Below are 17957 nucleotides of genomic sequence, written 5' to 3'. Positions count from 1 at the left end.
TCTTGGCTTCGGGCGCTGTTTAGCATAATGCCCTTGTTGACCACAAGCATAGCAGGTGACCCCTAGACGGTATGTGAACTCCTTGTCTCTGGCATGAAATTGTCCGACGGGTCTTGGCTCAGTAGTCGTGGATCTCCTCGTGTCTGTCCTTGGGACTTCAGTCTTGCCTCGGTTGCTGCGGGCAAGAGTCGTCTTGTCCCTCTTCCGCTTGCGGATATCTTCTAGACTACGGCGCTCATTCTCCAGGGTGATGGCCTTGTCCACCAGCGTCTTAAAATCCGGAAAGGTGTGTACAATCAGTTGGCATCTTAATGCTGGTGCCAGGCCGTCCAGGAATTTTTCCATCTTCTTGTTTTCTGTCATGTGCTCGTCGTAGGCATAACGAGACAGTTGGGTAAACTGGCCGTTGTATTCTGTGACGGTCATGCCTCTTTGCTTCAGGTCATCAAACTCTCTCTTCTTGATCTTTAGGATGCTCCTGGGAATGTGTGCCCCACGGAAGCCTTCCTTGAATTCTTCCCAGGTGATGTTGTGTTCCCTGGGGTGCATGTGTAGGAAGTTTTCCCACCATGCTGCGGCTGCTCCAGTAAGGTAGTGTGGTGCATAAAGCACCTTCTCATGATCTGATCATTGAGCGATAATCAGTTTCCTTTCAATCTCGCGAAGCCAATCATCGGCTTCCAGTGGCCTGTCGGTGTGAGCAAAAGTTGAGGGGCGAGTCTTCTGTAACTCAGATAACTTGGAATGTGGTTGATAGGGTTCACGGTGGTTTCCCATATTGATGACATGGTTCATCATCTCCTGGTGCTGTTGCTGGCTTCGCTCGAAGAGACGGCATACTTGAGATAGTGCCGCTTCGCTGTCCTGTTGGCTGGACTGACCCTGAGTGAAATTGTTGCTGGTCTGTGTTCCGTAAACCTCTTCTGGCTGATTGGGCATAGAGCGAGTCCAAGGGCGAGACATTTTTCCAGTCTGGGGTATCATTTGCAAAACCCATGATAAAAACCGTGTAGCGCAGGAAAACCCTTGCAAAGGCAATAATCAAAAAGGCTTCAAGGTTTTCAAGAAACACAAATGATTTCCACGGAGAAGAAGTGCTTAACACAAATCTTACATGCGAAAACAAACACAAGATATAGCACTCAGGTTGTGCGTACACAATCCTGACATGTTATTAAAAACTAGCGTACTACTCCGGAAGGCAGCAAACACACCAACACAAACTAGCGTACAGATAAAAACAACACATCAAACAAGCAGGCATAACACGCGGCTACTCGGTGCTCTCAGTCGGAGATGGTGAAGATCTCCTTCCCCTTGCCGAGGGCAAGGCTCAGCGGTCCAGGAGAATCAACCTCCTCCTCTCTAGCTGGCTCCTGGCGTGCGACGCTGCGCTGCGGTGATGGTGCGGGGGCGACTGGCGGTAGAGCGCGTGCGGCAGGCGGTGTGGCTCTGACTGGAGTAGGAGCGATGACTTGGTCGAACTCCTCAGTGGTAGGCAAACGGCGAGCAGTGGCCAAAACGGCCGGTGCATACGAGGCTGAAGACGAGACGAATGTCAGAGGCGGCGCCGTGTGGAGAAGCTCCTTCCTGCTGGCAGGACCGCCCCGGACTAAGTCCATGCGGGCAGCCACAAGATCATCTACGAGGTTGTCGAAAGACTCCTCCAGGGCCTTGAGATACTCCACAACCATCTCGATGGCTTCATCTCGCTCTCCCCGATGGCAGGCGAACGCATAGTGGCTGGTGTAAGGCACATGGCATGGGAGGTAGCGGTAGCGACGAGTCTTCATCGTAGGAAGGATGTCCCGAAGGCGAGCTATCGCCTCCCGGGCAGCCATCTGCATGGCATGCCTCTCCGTAGGCATGGCCCTTCCCACAAAACGGAAGTGGCGTGCAGCTGAACGTCCTCCCTTGAACTGCACCACAGCCTGGTGCATAGACACGTCGTCACTGAGCTTGTGCTGATAAAGGGTGAACTCCGGGCGAGCTGCTGGCCCGATCGCGAGCTTGGTGATGGAGACGAGGAGCTTGACAAACCCCTCGGGCACGTTGGTGAACACTCGATTCTCACAGCTGTTGCCAGCCATCTACAAAAGTAGGCAAAAATTCTGAGTAGTCATGTCATAAATTTTATGATGACCAACAGAAAATAGCTACAATTGCAAAATGCTGAAGAAGCACAAAAGACGCTAATCACTGATTCGCGGTCGCACCTAGTGGCTTCCTACAGTCAGCCTGGCTCTGATACCAAGCTTGTCACGACCGGTTTTTCAATAAAATCATTATTGAGAAACCAATCCCTATTACGGACCAGCGAGGAAGAATTCCTTCTCACTGATAGACAATACATTGGTCACAGAAGAAAAAAATACCAGGAGTACTAAATATAATACAAAGTTGAGCAGAGACTGCCCAACAATTTATTACATGCACGCCAATAAAACAATACGGCGGATAGAGTGGCAGACTACTAACTCACGATAATGACGATGGTGGAGATATCACCGCGAGGCGAGTGATATGTCTCCAGAAGACTGCAGCTCTTCGAGCGTCGGAGTGAGACTCGAGAAGACTTATTGCGGGTGGCGGAAGCGTATACAATACAAGTGACCAAAATCCGGGATCGCGCAGGACTGACTGGGACTCCTCTAGGCATCGGACGCGCTATCAAACTCTTCATCCAAGAGATCGCCTTCGTCAACATCTGGCCAAATCAACAAGCCAGGTGAGTACTATGAAAGTACTCGCAAGACAGTTCAGACATAAGGTATAACAAATGCAAACATGAAACACATGAATAAGTTAACCAGTGCGATCAGACATAGAGATAATAAATACTGGGTGCCAAGCGAGGGTCTGAATGACGCCTCGAGCGGAAGCTGCCGAATAGTAATACGGGTGCCAAACGAGTGTCTGAAAGACTCCTCGAGAGGAAAATGCGGAATAATAATACAGGTGCCAAACGAGTGTCTGAAAGACTCCTCGAGCGGAAAATGCGGAATAATAATGCAGGTGCCAAACGAGTGTCTGAAAGACTCCTCGAGCGGAAAATGCGGAATAATAATACAGGTGCCAAACGAGTGTCTGAAAGACTCCTCGAGCGGAAAATGCGGAATGATAATGCCACAGTCGGGCGTCGGGGCGACACCACATAAAGGGCTTATAACAGAAAGTAAAGGCAGTGCATGCCGCAGTCGGACGTCTGAGCGACATCACATAAAGGGCTTATATCGAAAGTGAGAAACGAGTACACGCCACAGTCGGACGTCTGCGCGACGTCACCTAAAGGGCTTATATCACATTTCATTATTACAACAGCTCGGAGACATAAATTATCACAAGCATGAGACACAAAATAAAGCTTGTCCATCCACTGGAATAACAATAAAACCTGAGATTTTACCACTTGAGCTTGTTCACCAGGGACAAGTTTTTCACATGGATAGATATGGATATAATGTATACACTACTGATCATGGATACGATGATTTGGAAAGAATTGACTCTGCAGAGTTTGTACTTAACCACAGCCAACGGATTTCAGTAGTCACGGGTACTAGTTCCGTCTACGGTGTTCTGGAAGGAACACGTCTAACCAGTACACACCCAATTCAACCATCCGAAGCCAGGGATCACCCTCGGCAACATTCAAGAAAAACCTTGAGTCGGGGAGGCTACAACCTCGCGTAGCATGGGATCAAATTTCTATACGCGCGCTATAAGGGGGTGCCCCCCCTCTCGGTCCCAACCGGAAACACCCATGCCCCCTGACCGAATGACTGGCTTTAATCCTGGGCCAAGGTACCATCATCCTGGCCTCTCTGTTTGGTGTGTACACGAAAAGAGGTTACCAAGTTACTAAACCGTATCCTGGCAATGAGACATGTGGTAGCACGGAAAGGGGAAGGGACGATAACACGGCTCCAACCATGTTAACGTCGGAAAAGTCGGATGACACAAGGCTGGCATGCTACAACAGTACCACCTTGCTGCCCTTCATGTCACCACATGATTAGGCCACCTCTCATCAGAGGTCATCGCAACTTTGGAACATGCGGGAAAAGATCGATAACGTGGCTCCAACCACGTTAACGTCGAAGAAAGTCAGATGACGCAAGGCTGGCATGCTACAACAGTACCACCTTGCTGCCCTTCATGTCACTACATGATTAGGCCACCTCTCATCAGAGGTCATCGCAACTTCGGAACAACCGGGTCGTTGCCTTACGAGCAACGAGATATTTACCGACACTCATATGCCACACACAAACTTTCACATGAACATGCAAAACTTCTACCATATCAAATGTCCAAACATGCTTGCCTGGTTCGGAGAAGTCGGAATCTAGCTCGGCGAAGTTCGCGGCTCCGTCACCTCTCCCGGAACCTACGGCAATCACGAAACGGGTACTAACGTGAAAACCAACACATGCACAGAAACTTTGCCAAATATTTCCCAAATAAATCCCATAAAAAAACTAGACAAAATTTTAAGAATGTCAGAAAAAGAATCACTCAAAAATACCTTTTTATTAAAAAGTTATAAAGGTTTCTGTCCAGGGACCTTTCTGTAATGAAACAGAAAAGTTCCAGGGTTTTAACTGAGAAAACAGAAAACGGTTCGTTTGGAAATGCGCAAGCGCAAGAGAGAAGACGTATTTTGCCCGAAGGCGTCCCGCATGTCAGGTTTGAAAAGGCTCGCCGGCGCCCGAAGACGGCGGTGGACGCCGGCGTCGAACCACGGCGAGTTAGGAGAAACGGAGGGTACCAAGAGCTTCGGTGTCTTCTTCCGCGTCGGTGGGTGGTGGACTCGTCCAACGGGGAGCACCACGTCGACGGCGACACTATCTCCGGCGGACGGCGGCTCGGGTGAGGATGGGGAACTCCGGTGGAGGGCTGCAAGCTTCAAATTGAAGTGCGGGTCAGAACGAGAGATGCATGGTGAAGTTACTGGCAAGAGAATGGAGGCTGCGGAGCACACACGGGGGCGAATCGGCTGGATCCCGTGGCGGGTCGCGGCGGCCGGAGTCGAGGAAGGAGACCTCCTCGGGGCTCTTCCAGTGGCTAGGCGTGCTCTAGAGGAAGTGCAGGGCTGGTGGGTGCTCGAGTTGAAGCTCGGGACCTCTATTTATAGGCAGATCAACGGGGTGGCCGTGAACGGAGAATCTCCGGCGAGCGATTACGGCGGAGCAGTGGGTTGGCAGAGGGTTTGAGCGGTCGGGCAGCATCGGTGGATGTTACGGGACTCATTTTGCAGCTAAACTGAGCTGGCCCTGGCGTAATGGCGTCTGCCCACGGTGAGGTGACCGCACGGGCTCAACGGCGGCAGAGAGCGCGCTCCGCGCCCTGCGGTTCACGACGAGAGCGGCAGCGCATTCGGGGGAGTGGACGGCCACGCGGCGGGCTCCGGTGGTTTGGGCGGCGCTGGGTGGAGTCGTCGGCGCTGTGTCTCCCGCTGGCGTCCGCAAAGCCGCCGCCGGCGTCGGTCACGGGGCGGCGCACCTCCTGCTGCCCATCGCCGATGCCCGCAAGGTGCCAGGCGCTCGTGCGGTGCAGGAACAAGTGGGCGAGGACGAGGAGCAAGGCGACGCGGCGGTACTGGCGAGATCGATGCCCGTTTCTGAAGAAAACGACAGCAAGCACTGAACTGAAACTCTGAAGTTACTGAAACTTGACAGTGACCATGCATTGCAGGTGTTCGACAGTAGGTTTTCGTAAAGAGGTAAATTTTGCTGGAGCTGTAACTTGGTGAGATGACCACTCAAAGCACCCAGGGGCTGCATGAATTTATTTGGAATTTTTGGAGAAGGTTTTGAATGAATTTCACCAAATTTGCCAAATCTGGTCCAAACTTGCAGCTGATGTAGTTTGAAAATTTTGAACTGGAGACTAGTGGATCTTCATGGTTCTAGGTTGAGGGTTCAAAGGACTAGGAGGGGAAAGAAGTTTGGTGGTAAAAGTCCAAACAGAAAATGGAGTTCCTTTGTAAATCTACAAGAGGTAGAATAGAAGGCAGAAAATATTTGAATAGAATTTGAATGGAAAATAAATACATGGGGAGGTTCAACTTGCTGGATTTGATGTAAATCATGATCCAGAGGTGAGGGAGTGTTTAGGAGAGAGGATTCGCACTTATGCCATGGCAAGAAGGAATAGTTGAAAGTGGCAAAGTACCTTCCAAAAGCCATAGTGCAAATTCAGAAAAAGGTTTTCAAAAGTTCTTTTCCCAAATGAAAAAAAAAACATTTTGTCTTGAGTCCAAATGAAGAGCAAGAACTCCCAAGGTCAAAGGCAGATCTTGGGTGAATCCAAATAAAATTTTTGCCATAAAGAAAATATATGAGAGGGAGAGTTCTCTTGAAGAAAAAATTTTAAATCACTCCCCTCAAGTCAAATAAAATCTTTTCAAAAAAATCCAAATAAAAACTTGGGTGCCACAACACCTACCCCCTTAGGAAAAATCTCGTCCTCGAGATTTCTGCTGATCCTCAAATAGATATGGATACTCTACTCGAAGGAAATCCTCCCTTTCCCATGTAGCTTCATCCTCAGTGTGGTTGCTCCACTGAACCCTGAAAAACTTTGTCGTTTTCTGACGGGTCCTCCGTTCAAACTCTTCTAAAATCTTTACTGGCCTTTCTCTGTAGGTGAGATCTGGTTGTATATCAGTGTCCTCATGAGGTACATGTATTTCTGGGTTTCTTACACATTTCCTCAACTGCGAGACGTGGAATACGTCATGGACGTCTGACAGCTCCTTGGGTAGGTCTAGCTGGTAGGCTACCGTGCCTCTTCGTGCCTTCACACAAAATGGTCCAATAAATCTTGGGGCTAGTTTCCCCTTTATTTTGAACCGTTGCAGACCCCTCATAGGAGATACTCGGAGGTATACGGAATCACCAGGTTCAAAGCTGACCTCACGATGCTTTTGATCATAGTAGCTCTTTTGTCGGCTCTGTGCTGTCTTGAGTCTGTCCCTGATTTGTTTAACTTTTTCCTCGGCCTCCTTAAGCATATCTGGGCCGAAGATACGGCTGTCACCTGTTTCTGACCAATTCAATGGGGTACGACACCTCCGTCCGTACAATGCTTCAAAGGGTGCCATTTGCAAGCTGGCTTGGTAACTGTTGTTGTACGCAAATTCGGCATAGGGCAAACTCTCTTCCCAACTGGATCCATAGGTGAGTACACAGGCTCTTAGCATATCCTCTAGGATTTGGTTTACACGCTCTGTTTGTCCATCTGTCTGAGGGTGGTATGCTGTACTGAAAGCCAGTTGTGTGCCCAGAGCTTGTTGTAGGTGTTCCCAAAATTTGGAGACGAATTGGGTGCCTTGGTCAGATATTATAGTCTTTGGGACTCCGTGCAAGCAAACTATACGGGAGAGATAGAGTTTTGCCAGTCTTTGTGTGGAGTAGGTAGTCTTCACGGGAATGAAGTGTGCAACCTTGGTTAGTCGGTCTGTGATGACCCATATGGCGTCATTTCCGCGTTGCGATCGGGGTAATCCGACAATGAAGTCCATTCCGATTTCATCCCATTTCCACTCCGGTATCCTGTTAGGCTGGAGTAGCCCTGCTGGCTTTTGGTGCTCGGCCTTGATGCGCTGACATGAATCGCAACAAGCAATGAATGTGGCTATATCTCTTTTCATACCGTGCCACCAAAATCTTTCCTGGATGTCCTTGTACATTTTGGTTCCTCCAGGATGGATCGAGTATGGGGCGGTGTGGCTTTCCGTCAAGATCTGTTGCTTGAGTTCCTCAATGTTAGGTACGCAAAGCCTGTCCCGGTACCATAATGTTCCTTCACTGTCCGTGACGAATTCTGAAGTCTTACTACGGTTCATTTTCTTCTTTATGCCTTCGATACTGGGGTGTCCCTGTTGGGCCTTCTTGATTTGTTCCACTAGGGTGGGTTGTATCTCCAGGTTCGATATGGTGCCCTCAGAGACTAACATCATGTTGAGCCGAGTGAACTCTCGCTGAAACTCAGGCCTCAAACTTTGCTGACCGTCGCTGTCCGGGCTGGGGTTTCGACTAAGGGCATCGGCCACTACATTTGCCTTCCCTGTGTGGTAGTGAATACCGACGTCATAGTCCTTGACCAGTTCCAACCAGCGTCGTTGGCGTAAATTCAGCTCTGGCTGTGTGAAAATATATTTGAGCCCAATGATGTGCCGACTCATCTTCCCGCTGCACACAATGCTCCAAATCAACAATCGTCAAAGGTTTCTTACAAGTACCTGGAAAGTTCTTGATAAAGCCGTCCTTCAACTCCGCCCAAGTATTGATTGAGTTAGGGGGCAAACTCTTTAGCCATGTGAGAGCTGGTCCTTCCAACATCATGGTGAAGTATTTGGCACAAGCTGCATCGCTGACGTCTAACATCTCCATGGCCAACTCGTAACTTTCAATCCAGGCCTATGGTGGGAGGTCTGACATGTAATTAGGCACCTTATGAGGGCCTTTGAAATCCTTGGGCAAACGCTCATTCCGTACAGCCGACACTAGAAACGGCACTCCAATGGTCCTGGAATTTGGCCCGGCTCCCACCAGGGATGAAGGGGTCACCGGAGACTGCTGATAAGCCCCCTGGTTAGCCACCGCCACCGCCTCACAGCGGGTTATGGCCTCATCCACAATTTCCTAAGCATCATCCCTCGGGTTAAGGGGCGGGTTATCACGGGGCGGATTACGGCGTTGCTCACTGCTGGAGACCACAGGCTACTCAACATGCCGACTAAGACTTGGGAGGGGAGTTGAGTGCACATGATCACGACTGTATGAGTACTTTTCAGGCTACCACCAAATCAAGATGGCAGTGCAGGACGTCGAGAAGACAGCCTTCTTAACTCCATGCAGGGTGTATTGCTAGACATGCATGTCATTTGGGCTGCGTATTGCCGGAGCGACTTTCCAGCGGCTGATGCACATCGCTCTGGGTCGGCAGGTCAGAGGAACGCCGAGGCCTACGTGGACGACATAGTGGTGAAGTCTCGGGAGGCCTGAACCATCATCGAGGACCTAGAAGAAACATTCGCTAGTCTGCGCAAGGTGGATTTATGACTCAACCCGGAGAAATGTGTGTTTGGCGTTCCCTCCGGCAAGCTGCTGTGCTTTCTGGTGTCACAGTGGGGAATCGAGGCAAACCCCGAGAAGGTCAAGGCAATAGAAAGGATGAGCCCGCCGCAGACTCTCAAGGAAATGCAAAAGTTGGCTGGTTGTGTGACCTCGCTGGGGCGCTTCATCTCCAAGCTGGGGGAACGTGCCGTCCCGATCTTCAAATTGATGAAAAAGAAGGGGTCGTTCGAGTGGACTCCGGAGGCTGACACGGAATTCCAAGACCTCAAGAGGTACCTCACCCGCCCGCCGGTGATGGTAGCGTCGTGTCCTCTTGAGCCCCTGGTGCTTTACCTGGCCGCCATGCCTCACTCTGCCAGCGCAGCGCTAGTGGCTATCCGGGAGGAGCGCTACGTCAGAGGCCTGTCAAGCGACGCTGCACCCCGCCAAGATGACGCAGCTTCACGATGGCGACCCTGAGGCCTCGGTGGTGCTGACAGATGATCAGGCTCCTTAGGACGGCGTTCCTGAGGCCCTACCTGCCCCGACAAACGGCCAAACTCCTGAGGTCCCCAGTCTTAGGAGGTACAAGACCTCATCAACACTTCCGCCCTCGTTGAGCACCCGGTGTACTTCGTCAGCACGATACTACGCGACGCGCGATCACGCTACTCCATGCCACAAAAGCTCTTTCTCGCACTCCTTGTCGCCTCCCGCAAGCTGTGTCACTACTTCCAAGGCCACCCCATCAAGGTCGTCTCGGCTTACCCACTGGAGAGGGTGCTCCGGAGCCCCAATGCTGCAGGGAGAGTCGCCGAATGGAACATCGAATTATAGGCATTCCGGCTGGAGTTCAGCACCACCAGGGTCATCAAGGGTGCTGCATTCGCCAACTTCATGACAGAATGGACTGATGTTCCAAGCACCGAGGTACGCGTGGACCGACCCCTCTCGCCAGGAAGCGATGCACCAGACAGCTGGGTCATGTATTTGGACGGCACCTTCACACGTCAGGGCGCGGGGGCTAGAGTCGTGCTCATCTCGCCCACCCAGGACAAGCTCTACTACGCCGTGCAGCTCTGCTTCCAGCAGGGCGAGAAGGTCTCCAACAACATCGCAGAGTACGAAGGCTTGACAGCCAGTCTCAAGGCTGTGGCAGCATTAGGAGTGAAGCGCCTCACCATCAAGGGCGACTCCCAGCTCCTCGTCAACTTCTCCAACAAAGTATACGAGCCAAAAGATGAACACATGGAGGCATACCTGGTAGAGGTACACAAAATAAAGAAACAATTCTTGGGTCTGGAACTGCAGCATGTGTCGCGCGACACGAACAAGGAAGCAGACGACATCGCCAAGAGGGCGTCCCGGTGCCTCACTCAGGAGCCTGGCGTCTTTGACGAGCGGCTCTTCAAGCCTTTAGCAGCCCCTCCTGCTGCGGAACCAACACCACCCCAGGAGGAGCTCCCCCCAGCGCCCCTCTCGGGAGCCCCCACTTGCGGCCCAACCTTGGCAGCGCGTCTACTCCTCGCACTCAAGCCTCAGGAGGAGTGCTGGATCGAAGAGTTCAAGACGTACCTGCTTCAGGAGACCCTGCCGGAGAAGGAGGAAGACGCGGAACGCGTGGCCCGACAGGCCACTATCTATGCATTCAGGACGGTGAGCTCTATCGGAAACGGCCAAACGATGTTTCTCTGCGATGCATCTCCAGGGAGCAGGGATGTGAGCTGTTAACCGACATACATGACGGGGACTGCGGGCATCACTCGTCATCGTGCGCCCTCATGGGCAAGGCATTCCGCAGCGGATTCTACTGGCCCACGACGCTCAATGACGCTACCGAGCTGGTGAGATCTTGTGAAGCCTCCCAGTTCCATGCCAAGCAAATCCACCAGCCTGCTCAAGGTCTCCAAACCATCCCTCTCTCATGGCCGTTTGTGGTCTGGGTGCTGGACATCTTGGGCCCGTTCCCTCGAGCGCCCAGGGGCTACCGCTGCCTCTACGTCACCATCGACAAGTTCACCAAGTGAGCAGAGGTGGAGGCTGTCCGCACCATCCCGACCGGCTCGGCAGTCAAGTTCATCAAGGGCCTCATGAGCCGGTTCGGGGTCCCTAATCGCATCATCACCGACAATGTCTCGCAGTTCACTAGCAATCTCTTCAAAACATACTGTGCTAACCTTGGAACGCAGATATGCTATGCCTCAGTGCACACCCCAGGAGCAACGGCCAAGCCGAGCGCGCCAACACGGAGGTCCTGAGGGGCCTCAAGGCAAGAACTTTCAAGAAGAAGCTCGAGTCCTACGGCAGCGGCTGGCTGGACGAGCTCCAGTCCGTGCTGTGGTCCATCTGCACCACCGCAACCAAGCCAATCGGCGAGACTCCATTCTTCCTCATCTACGGAGCAGAAGCGGTTCTCCCACACGAGGTCAAGCATCGCTCCGCGCAGGTCTTGGTGTTTGACGAGGCACGCCATGTCGCCTCGCAGGCTATGGACATCGTGCTGGGGGAGGAACGCCGCCGCCAAGCCTCGCTCCGGGCGGCAAGGTACCAGCAGGCGTTGCGGCGGTACCACTGCTGCAGTGTCCGCTCTAGGACGCTCGAGGTGGGTGATCTCGTCCTGAGGCGGGTGCTCTCCAGGGAAGGGCTGCATAAGCTCTCACCCATGTGGGAGGGCCTGTTTAGGGTCGCCTGCGTCTCCAGGCCTGGCGCCGCGTGCCTGGAGACGCAGGACCGGATCCCCAACCAGAATGCTTGGAACATCCAGCACCTCCGGAAGTTCTACCCATGAAGCAAGGCCAAGTGCCTGTGAAGGTCTCCGCTCGTGACACTCTCACATAATAATGAGTGGGGATGTACACGCCCCGGAGTCTCCGGAGTGCCGCCCACAGGCCTTGGGGGCTCCCTCCCACGTCCTAGTGGCAGCACTTAGCTCCACGCTGGAGAGAAGACTAGTCTAGGTGCCGGACGCGGTTGTTCTTTTGCTTACTTTCTGTAGTTGGTTTGCAAACCTTTTTAATGAAATTTGGAGTTCTTGCGTTTTTCGATTGCCAAGTTGGATTCCCCCTCTTTTACTTCTCTTGCCTTTTGATCTTGGCCTAAGGAGAGCGGCAGTTGCCCATCGCTCTGCCTCGCGCGTCTCACGTGCAGGGGTGGGGCAGGTGTGTGCCTGCGTCGGGTTCGCCCGCGCCGCGAACACACTTCGCCAAAGCCCCGTTGCCCCAGAGCTTCGGCATCTTTGATCCTCGCGAGACATTCTTAGATGAGCTCGTGGACATGCGCACACTCTTAACTCTGTGCCCCCCAGGCAGCGCGATGCGTTGTACCAAGCCACAGCTAACTCATGCCTGGGGGCTCACGCAAGGAAGAGGAAGGCACCCCGTCAAACTTTCTAACAACTCTGCAGATTTATGATGTCCCGTGAGGCCAATGGCTCCTGAGTCGGCAGCAAACGGGGCTTCACCAGATGCCGAGGGGCGTGCCCTCATGAGATGGGAAACTACCACAAGCGTATCAAGCTAAGTTATCCTACCTCACTTACTCGGATGGGTATCACGGCATAACATCAGAACAATAAGCATAGAATAGTGGCATAAGTACCCAGGTTCATTACACGCCCCAGCAGGGCCCTCTACTTTTTTCAAACTGTAGGAGAAAGGAAAGGTTAAACAAAAGCGGTCCGCACGACCGCATCAGCTCCCGAGGCCTGGCTCCGGTGGCCCCTGGACTCAGTCTGAGCTTTCATCCCGCTTCACTGGAGCGCGGCGACGAGATGACCCGCCGCCTTCCTCGATGCAAGCCCGACGACATTGCGGCTGGTCGTAGCCGCCGCAGCTCGTGCTCTCGTAAGAGGAGGAGCTGCCGCTGCTGAAGAAAGCCCGGTCGTCGCCAAGGGCAAGCTCACCCTCGGTGTCATCGCGGCTGTCGTCAAGGCCAAGCTCATCGTCGCCGCTGCCGTCTTCAGGACAGCACCCCGCACGACAGTCGTATTCCCTAAACACCCTCACGTAGAGGGTCGCGAGGCCATCATACTTGAAGTGGAGGGTGCACCTCTTGCTCAGGCCGCGCGCACGGGCAAATGCCTACCAGCCGCGAGCCAGGGACATGTTACCGGCGGCGATAACTTCGACCCCAACCCACGAAGCCTTGCTGCAGTAGCCATCAGCCTGCAGCCAGAGGCCTTTAAGCCCTGCGACCGGCAGCTCGCCCGCGAAGACGCGAGCAAGCGGGAGCCAGTGCCGGTCGGCCTCTCCGACCACATGACGAACTCCGGGAGCACCTCCGCCGAGTGAAAGCGCGGCCGGGGAGGTCGGGCAACCATGGCACGCCTCCCCTCGTCGCAGGGGCTGCCTCGCCCTTGGCGGCTCCCGCCTCAAGAAGAAGCGCCGCCGCGGCCGCCCAAGGTGCGCCCGCGCCCTCGAGGAGCCACTGCAGGAGTCGCGGTGTGCTTGCGGGGGCGGCCTCGCCCTCTCTTGGGCAACGGCGAGCCGGGTCCCTACTTGGGGGCCTTCCCCTTCTCGGCGGCAGAGAACTTCCTCGTCGGTGCCATGATAACTACAGCAAGACGGCGAGGCAAGGGGGAAGAAGAAGGAGCGGGCGGCGAGAAGACAGAGATGAGCAAAAGGGGGTCTGCCCGTCCACTCATTTATAGCCAGAGGGAGGCCAACCGCCAGCCTCCACGATTGCACGCAATGATGATTTTCCCCGCATGCAGCAGGGTCTTGTCAAGTCAAAAGGTTGCAGAGGCAGCGTGGGGAAGCGGAGATGCCCACGTCCCATCAATCGCCATGCGTCGACCAAGGCCGCAGGCGATTGGGCTCGCCGTGCTCCGCACTGGCCCTTTGGCTTCGCCTCGAAGCCAAGTTCGATCGCGCTTTGTGCCCGGGGGCTACTGTCAGCATTCTGGGAACGGGGGTACCCAGACTTGCCTACCTACGGCCCACGGCGTGGTTCCACCAACGGCCTGGTATGGCCCAGCTTCAACATCGAAGCTCAAGACCCTCGCGAGGCGGACGACACCAAGACCTCCACGGGGGGTGGCCTCCCCAGGCTGCCTCCCGAGGAGCGGAGATTTCTATGCAAGGATCACCTCGCGAGGTTCAGATGACGTGAGCCATGACGACCGTGGTCAGGCGGGCGCCAGCGGGCGTAGTGTACCAGTTTCCTCTTTGGTGCTAAGGAGGCAAGCGCAAGCGCGGGGTCCCAAAGAATCAACCAAAGCTTTCCATTCCTGTGCAACAAGACCAAGACCGCCAGGACGGCAAGACAGAGGTCATCGCCGAGCCCACCGCGGCACCACCACCAAAGGCTTTTGCAGGCGAATGCCACTTTTGTCAGGATAGCATGTACTAGTTGTCTCCCTTCGAATTTGGCCGCTGTGGGATCCCTTCCCGCCTTCATTTGGGAAGAGGACCAAGGCCTCTATAAATAGAGCTGCACCACCACCGTAGTAGGGGACGGATCATTCAGGCCATCCTCACACCCACCAGCTCATCGAGCACAAGAACACTCCTCCTCCTGAGGTTGTTCTCCCACTATACTACTTCATCCTCAACCCCTCGAGGCCAATCGACCACGAAGCGCAAGGTGGCTCGAACCTAGGTAAACTGTTGCATCTCTTTTCCATTCGGTTCGTCGAGCTAGGCCGTGAGATTAGCGAGCAGGCAGACTGGGGGGGACGAGTTATTCGCACGCACCCCAGAGTTCGAACCTCTTAAGGGTCTGCGGAACCCGAAGTCCGACAGTCGTCTTGAAGCTGGTAGATTGACTCCATTTCTCCAGTTGAGGAGTCTTCACCTGAGTAGATAAGAGTCTCTCCCCCAGATGCGGAATCTTCCGCAAGTTCCAGCCCTTGCGTGAAGCCCACGGAAGCATGCCTCCGCCCAGCTTGGACCCAGGCGTGTTGCATGAGCCGAGCCAGCTCGATGATGTCGGTGCGGATGTCTGGCTCAGGTTCTGATCCGCCGATCTTGCCGATGAAGACGTGGATTCTACCGAAGGGCACCCGGTACCCATACTCGATTAAGTCGGCCTCAGGACCCTAGCCATCATCGTCGATGTAGAGTTTGCCACGACGAATCTTGGTCATCCTGCCAACGGCGTATCCCTCGATCCCTGGGAAAGAGCCCTTCAAGAACTTGAAACCACCGTGCGCTGGCCCCATGGTGGGCGCCAACTATCGTGGTTTTGTCGTGGTAGATGCCCTAGTCAAAGGACTTAGGTGCGAGGCCATCGCTACGGTGATTAGCTTGTGGGGGTTGATCGGGACGAGAGGCATGAGTTTACCCATGTTCGGCCCCTCTCGGTGGAGGTAAAAGCCTACTCCTGCTCTTGTTGCTTATTGCTTGGGTATCGATTACAAGGGAGCGGATTCGCTTGACCTAGCTAACGATTTGTTGTAACTTGCCCTATTTAGTGCTAGGGACTCGCCTTTATATACAGGTCGAGAACTCCAGCTTACAAGAGTCTGGGTCGGGTTACGATCCGTGTCCGAGCCCTACTCTAAGTCGCCTTGGCTTACAAGACAAGTCATCACATGGCGGCTTACACCTCCAGGCCGCCTTCTGAGTTTGGGTTCTAAGATGACCCATCTTGTGAGACGCCCTTCTTAATCCTGCATCTTTATCATCTTGTCCCATCTGAGGCCCAGCTCCCTAAGTCACCAATGATCTGACCCGACCCTATCAGGGCGGGTTATACCATGGGGTTATATCCCCAACAGCCAACGTGTCTACTCACTAAGATTGACTTCAACTGTAAGATTCCATGTAGAGCTTTCCAACAAAAAAAATTAATTTTGCCCCAGCACCTTTGTTTCCACAATATAGACCAAACTTGGTTAGAAGCCGACGGTCCCGCTGACAGGAGATTCTTGTTCATTAACTAATGTTGCCATTCACAGTGATTACTAGACTTCCCTGCGAAGTATCTAGAGTTTGTGCCATGCCACGCTACAAAGTCCTCAAAAGCACCATAGCTCAATAGGATTCCAAGATGTCTATTTACGTCAACTGGGTTGAAAATATCTTGGATTAATTCCCCATGCCAAGTTTCCGTGACTGGATCAATAAGTTCATTAACTTTTGTGCTCACCACTCCAGCTCTTGGTGTAAGAATTTCCTATTGGGGCTAGATGGATCCAATGGTCTACCAAAATATTGACTTTATCTCCACTGCCAATTCTCCATATGTGGCCTCTTCTAAAAGATTGTATACCCACAACAAAACCCACGCTTGGTAAGGCAAGGTAATCTTAACGAGCAAAAATACTTTGTTTGTTTTGGTTTGTTTGAAGTTTTGTTAAGGCTTGGTTTGTTTGAAGTTTTGTTAAGTTCGAGAAAGAACATGCTTGGCTTAGTTTCTTTTAAGTTTGTTAAGCTCATGAGGGCTCGCTAACAAGTATTCAACTTTCATATTGATAATTAAGCAATGTCAGACAAGTACTTGGGGTTACTGCCTCTTGTTGGGGTAGATAGAAGTGATTACTTCTTGTTGGGGGCAGATATAGAAGTGATTGTTTTACACACTTTCTAGAGAGAATCATTGAAAGAATTAGTGGTTGGCTGGAGAAGTTACTTCCATTAGGAAAAAAAATCTTTTGAGAACCGGTGAAATTAGTGGCTGGATGGAGAAGTTACTTTCATGTCACATCCCAGATTTTTCCCAAATGGGAGTTATTTTTTTCTAGGAATTGACCATGACTACCTAGGATTGTTTGTGATTGACTTTGATTTGCTTGTTAGTATGCCTAGGAGTATGTAAATCCAAATGCAACTAGATGAAACCCTAGAAAGCCTTGGTAGGAACCCAAGCCATTTTGAAAATATTATTTAGCAAAAGTATTTTCAGTAAGTACCAAGTAATATTCAAGTGATGATGATTCTCCCAAAAGAATTGAGTTGGATTCATTTGAGTCAATTTAGAACCAAAGGGAATTATTCAAAAATGGCTTCGCAAATTAGTTGGCAGGAAATTGAATTTCATAAGTCCAAATAATATTATTGATCCTCAACCATTTTTCTCAAATGAATTTGAAACACATTTGGTTTTGAAATCGAATTAAAATTCAAATGGAAAATGCAAGTGCAGAAAACATATGTCCATTTTGTCCAACCCTAAATGTTCCGTTTGGAATTTAGAATATGTTCTCTATTGTAGGAAACTTCAAATTCAAACTAGTTTTGAATACAAAGAAAACAAAAAAGAAAAAGGACTAAAACAGAAAACAGAAAAAATAGAAGAAAACCCGTGGCCGAGCTATGCCAGGCCGGCCGAGCAGCAGCAGCCAGCCCGTGAGCCCCCTCTCTCTTTATCGCTGATGCCCCAGCCCCACACGTCAACCCATCATTCCCAACCTCCCGCACGACCCCCACTCCCTCCCGCAACCGTCGGCCACGACCTCCACTCCCCGCGTACTCTCCAGCCACGCCTGAGCCCTACTTCATGTCCTATTTCAACCCCATGACCCCCTCATCCATTCGCACCAACCAATTCGACCCGAGGTCGTAAGGCTGCTCCGCCGCGACCCAATTGCCGTCGCTCTGCCCTAGCTCACTCCGGTGAGCACACCCATCCCCGAGACCACCCACTGCCACTACTTCATGACGAACCCTCTAGACATCGCCGATGAGTCTAAGATACCCTAGAAGCCCTTGATCACCGGTGACCCGACCCGTCCTCTGTCGCGAGCTCAACTCCGGCGAGGTGAGCTTGAGTCCAAGCCCCTCTCTTTGTCCATCGTAATCGCCACGAACTTGTACACCTCCCGATCCATTTAGTTCATCCTAAGGTGCTCCAAAACATTGTGTGCATAATCACTAGAAGCTTTGCCAGTGCGTCCAAACTTCGGCGAGCTCGCATCCGTCACCTCCGTCATCCCCAGCCCCGTCCAGCACC

The 17957-nt window shown here is 52.4% G+C and overlaps 1 protein-coding gene across 1 annotated transcript; it reads left to right on the top strand.

Moving 5' to 3' along the window:
• Window positions 1-9516: 9516 nt before the first annotated feature.
• On the top strand, window positions 9517-11092 carry LOC109758227 (uncharacterized). Its single transcript, XM_020317074.1, has 4 exons — window positions 9517-9555; window positions 9903-9995; window positions 10377-10721; window positions 10781-11092. The coding sequence occupies exons 1-4, from the start codon at window positions 9517-9519 to the stop codon at window positions 11090-11092; spliced, it is 789 nt and encodes a 262-aa protein (XP_020172663.1).
• Window positions 11093-17957: the final 6865 nt, after the last annotated feature.

This window comes from Aegilops tauschii, chromosome 4 (genome assembly GCF_002575655.3).
Source record: "Aegilops tauschii subsp. strangulata cultivar AL8/78 chromosome 4, Aet v6.0, whole genome shotgun sequence".
NCBI lineage: Eukaryota > Viridiplantae > Streptophyta > Magnoliopsida > Poales > Poaceae > Aegilops > Aegilops tauschii.
The sequence above is the reverse complement of the archived record's forward strand: the minus strand, read 5'-3'. Positions and strand labels throughout refer to the sequence as shown.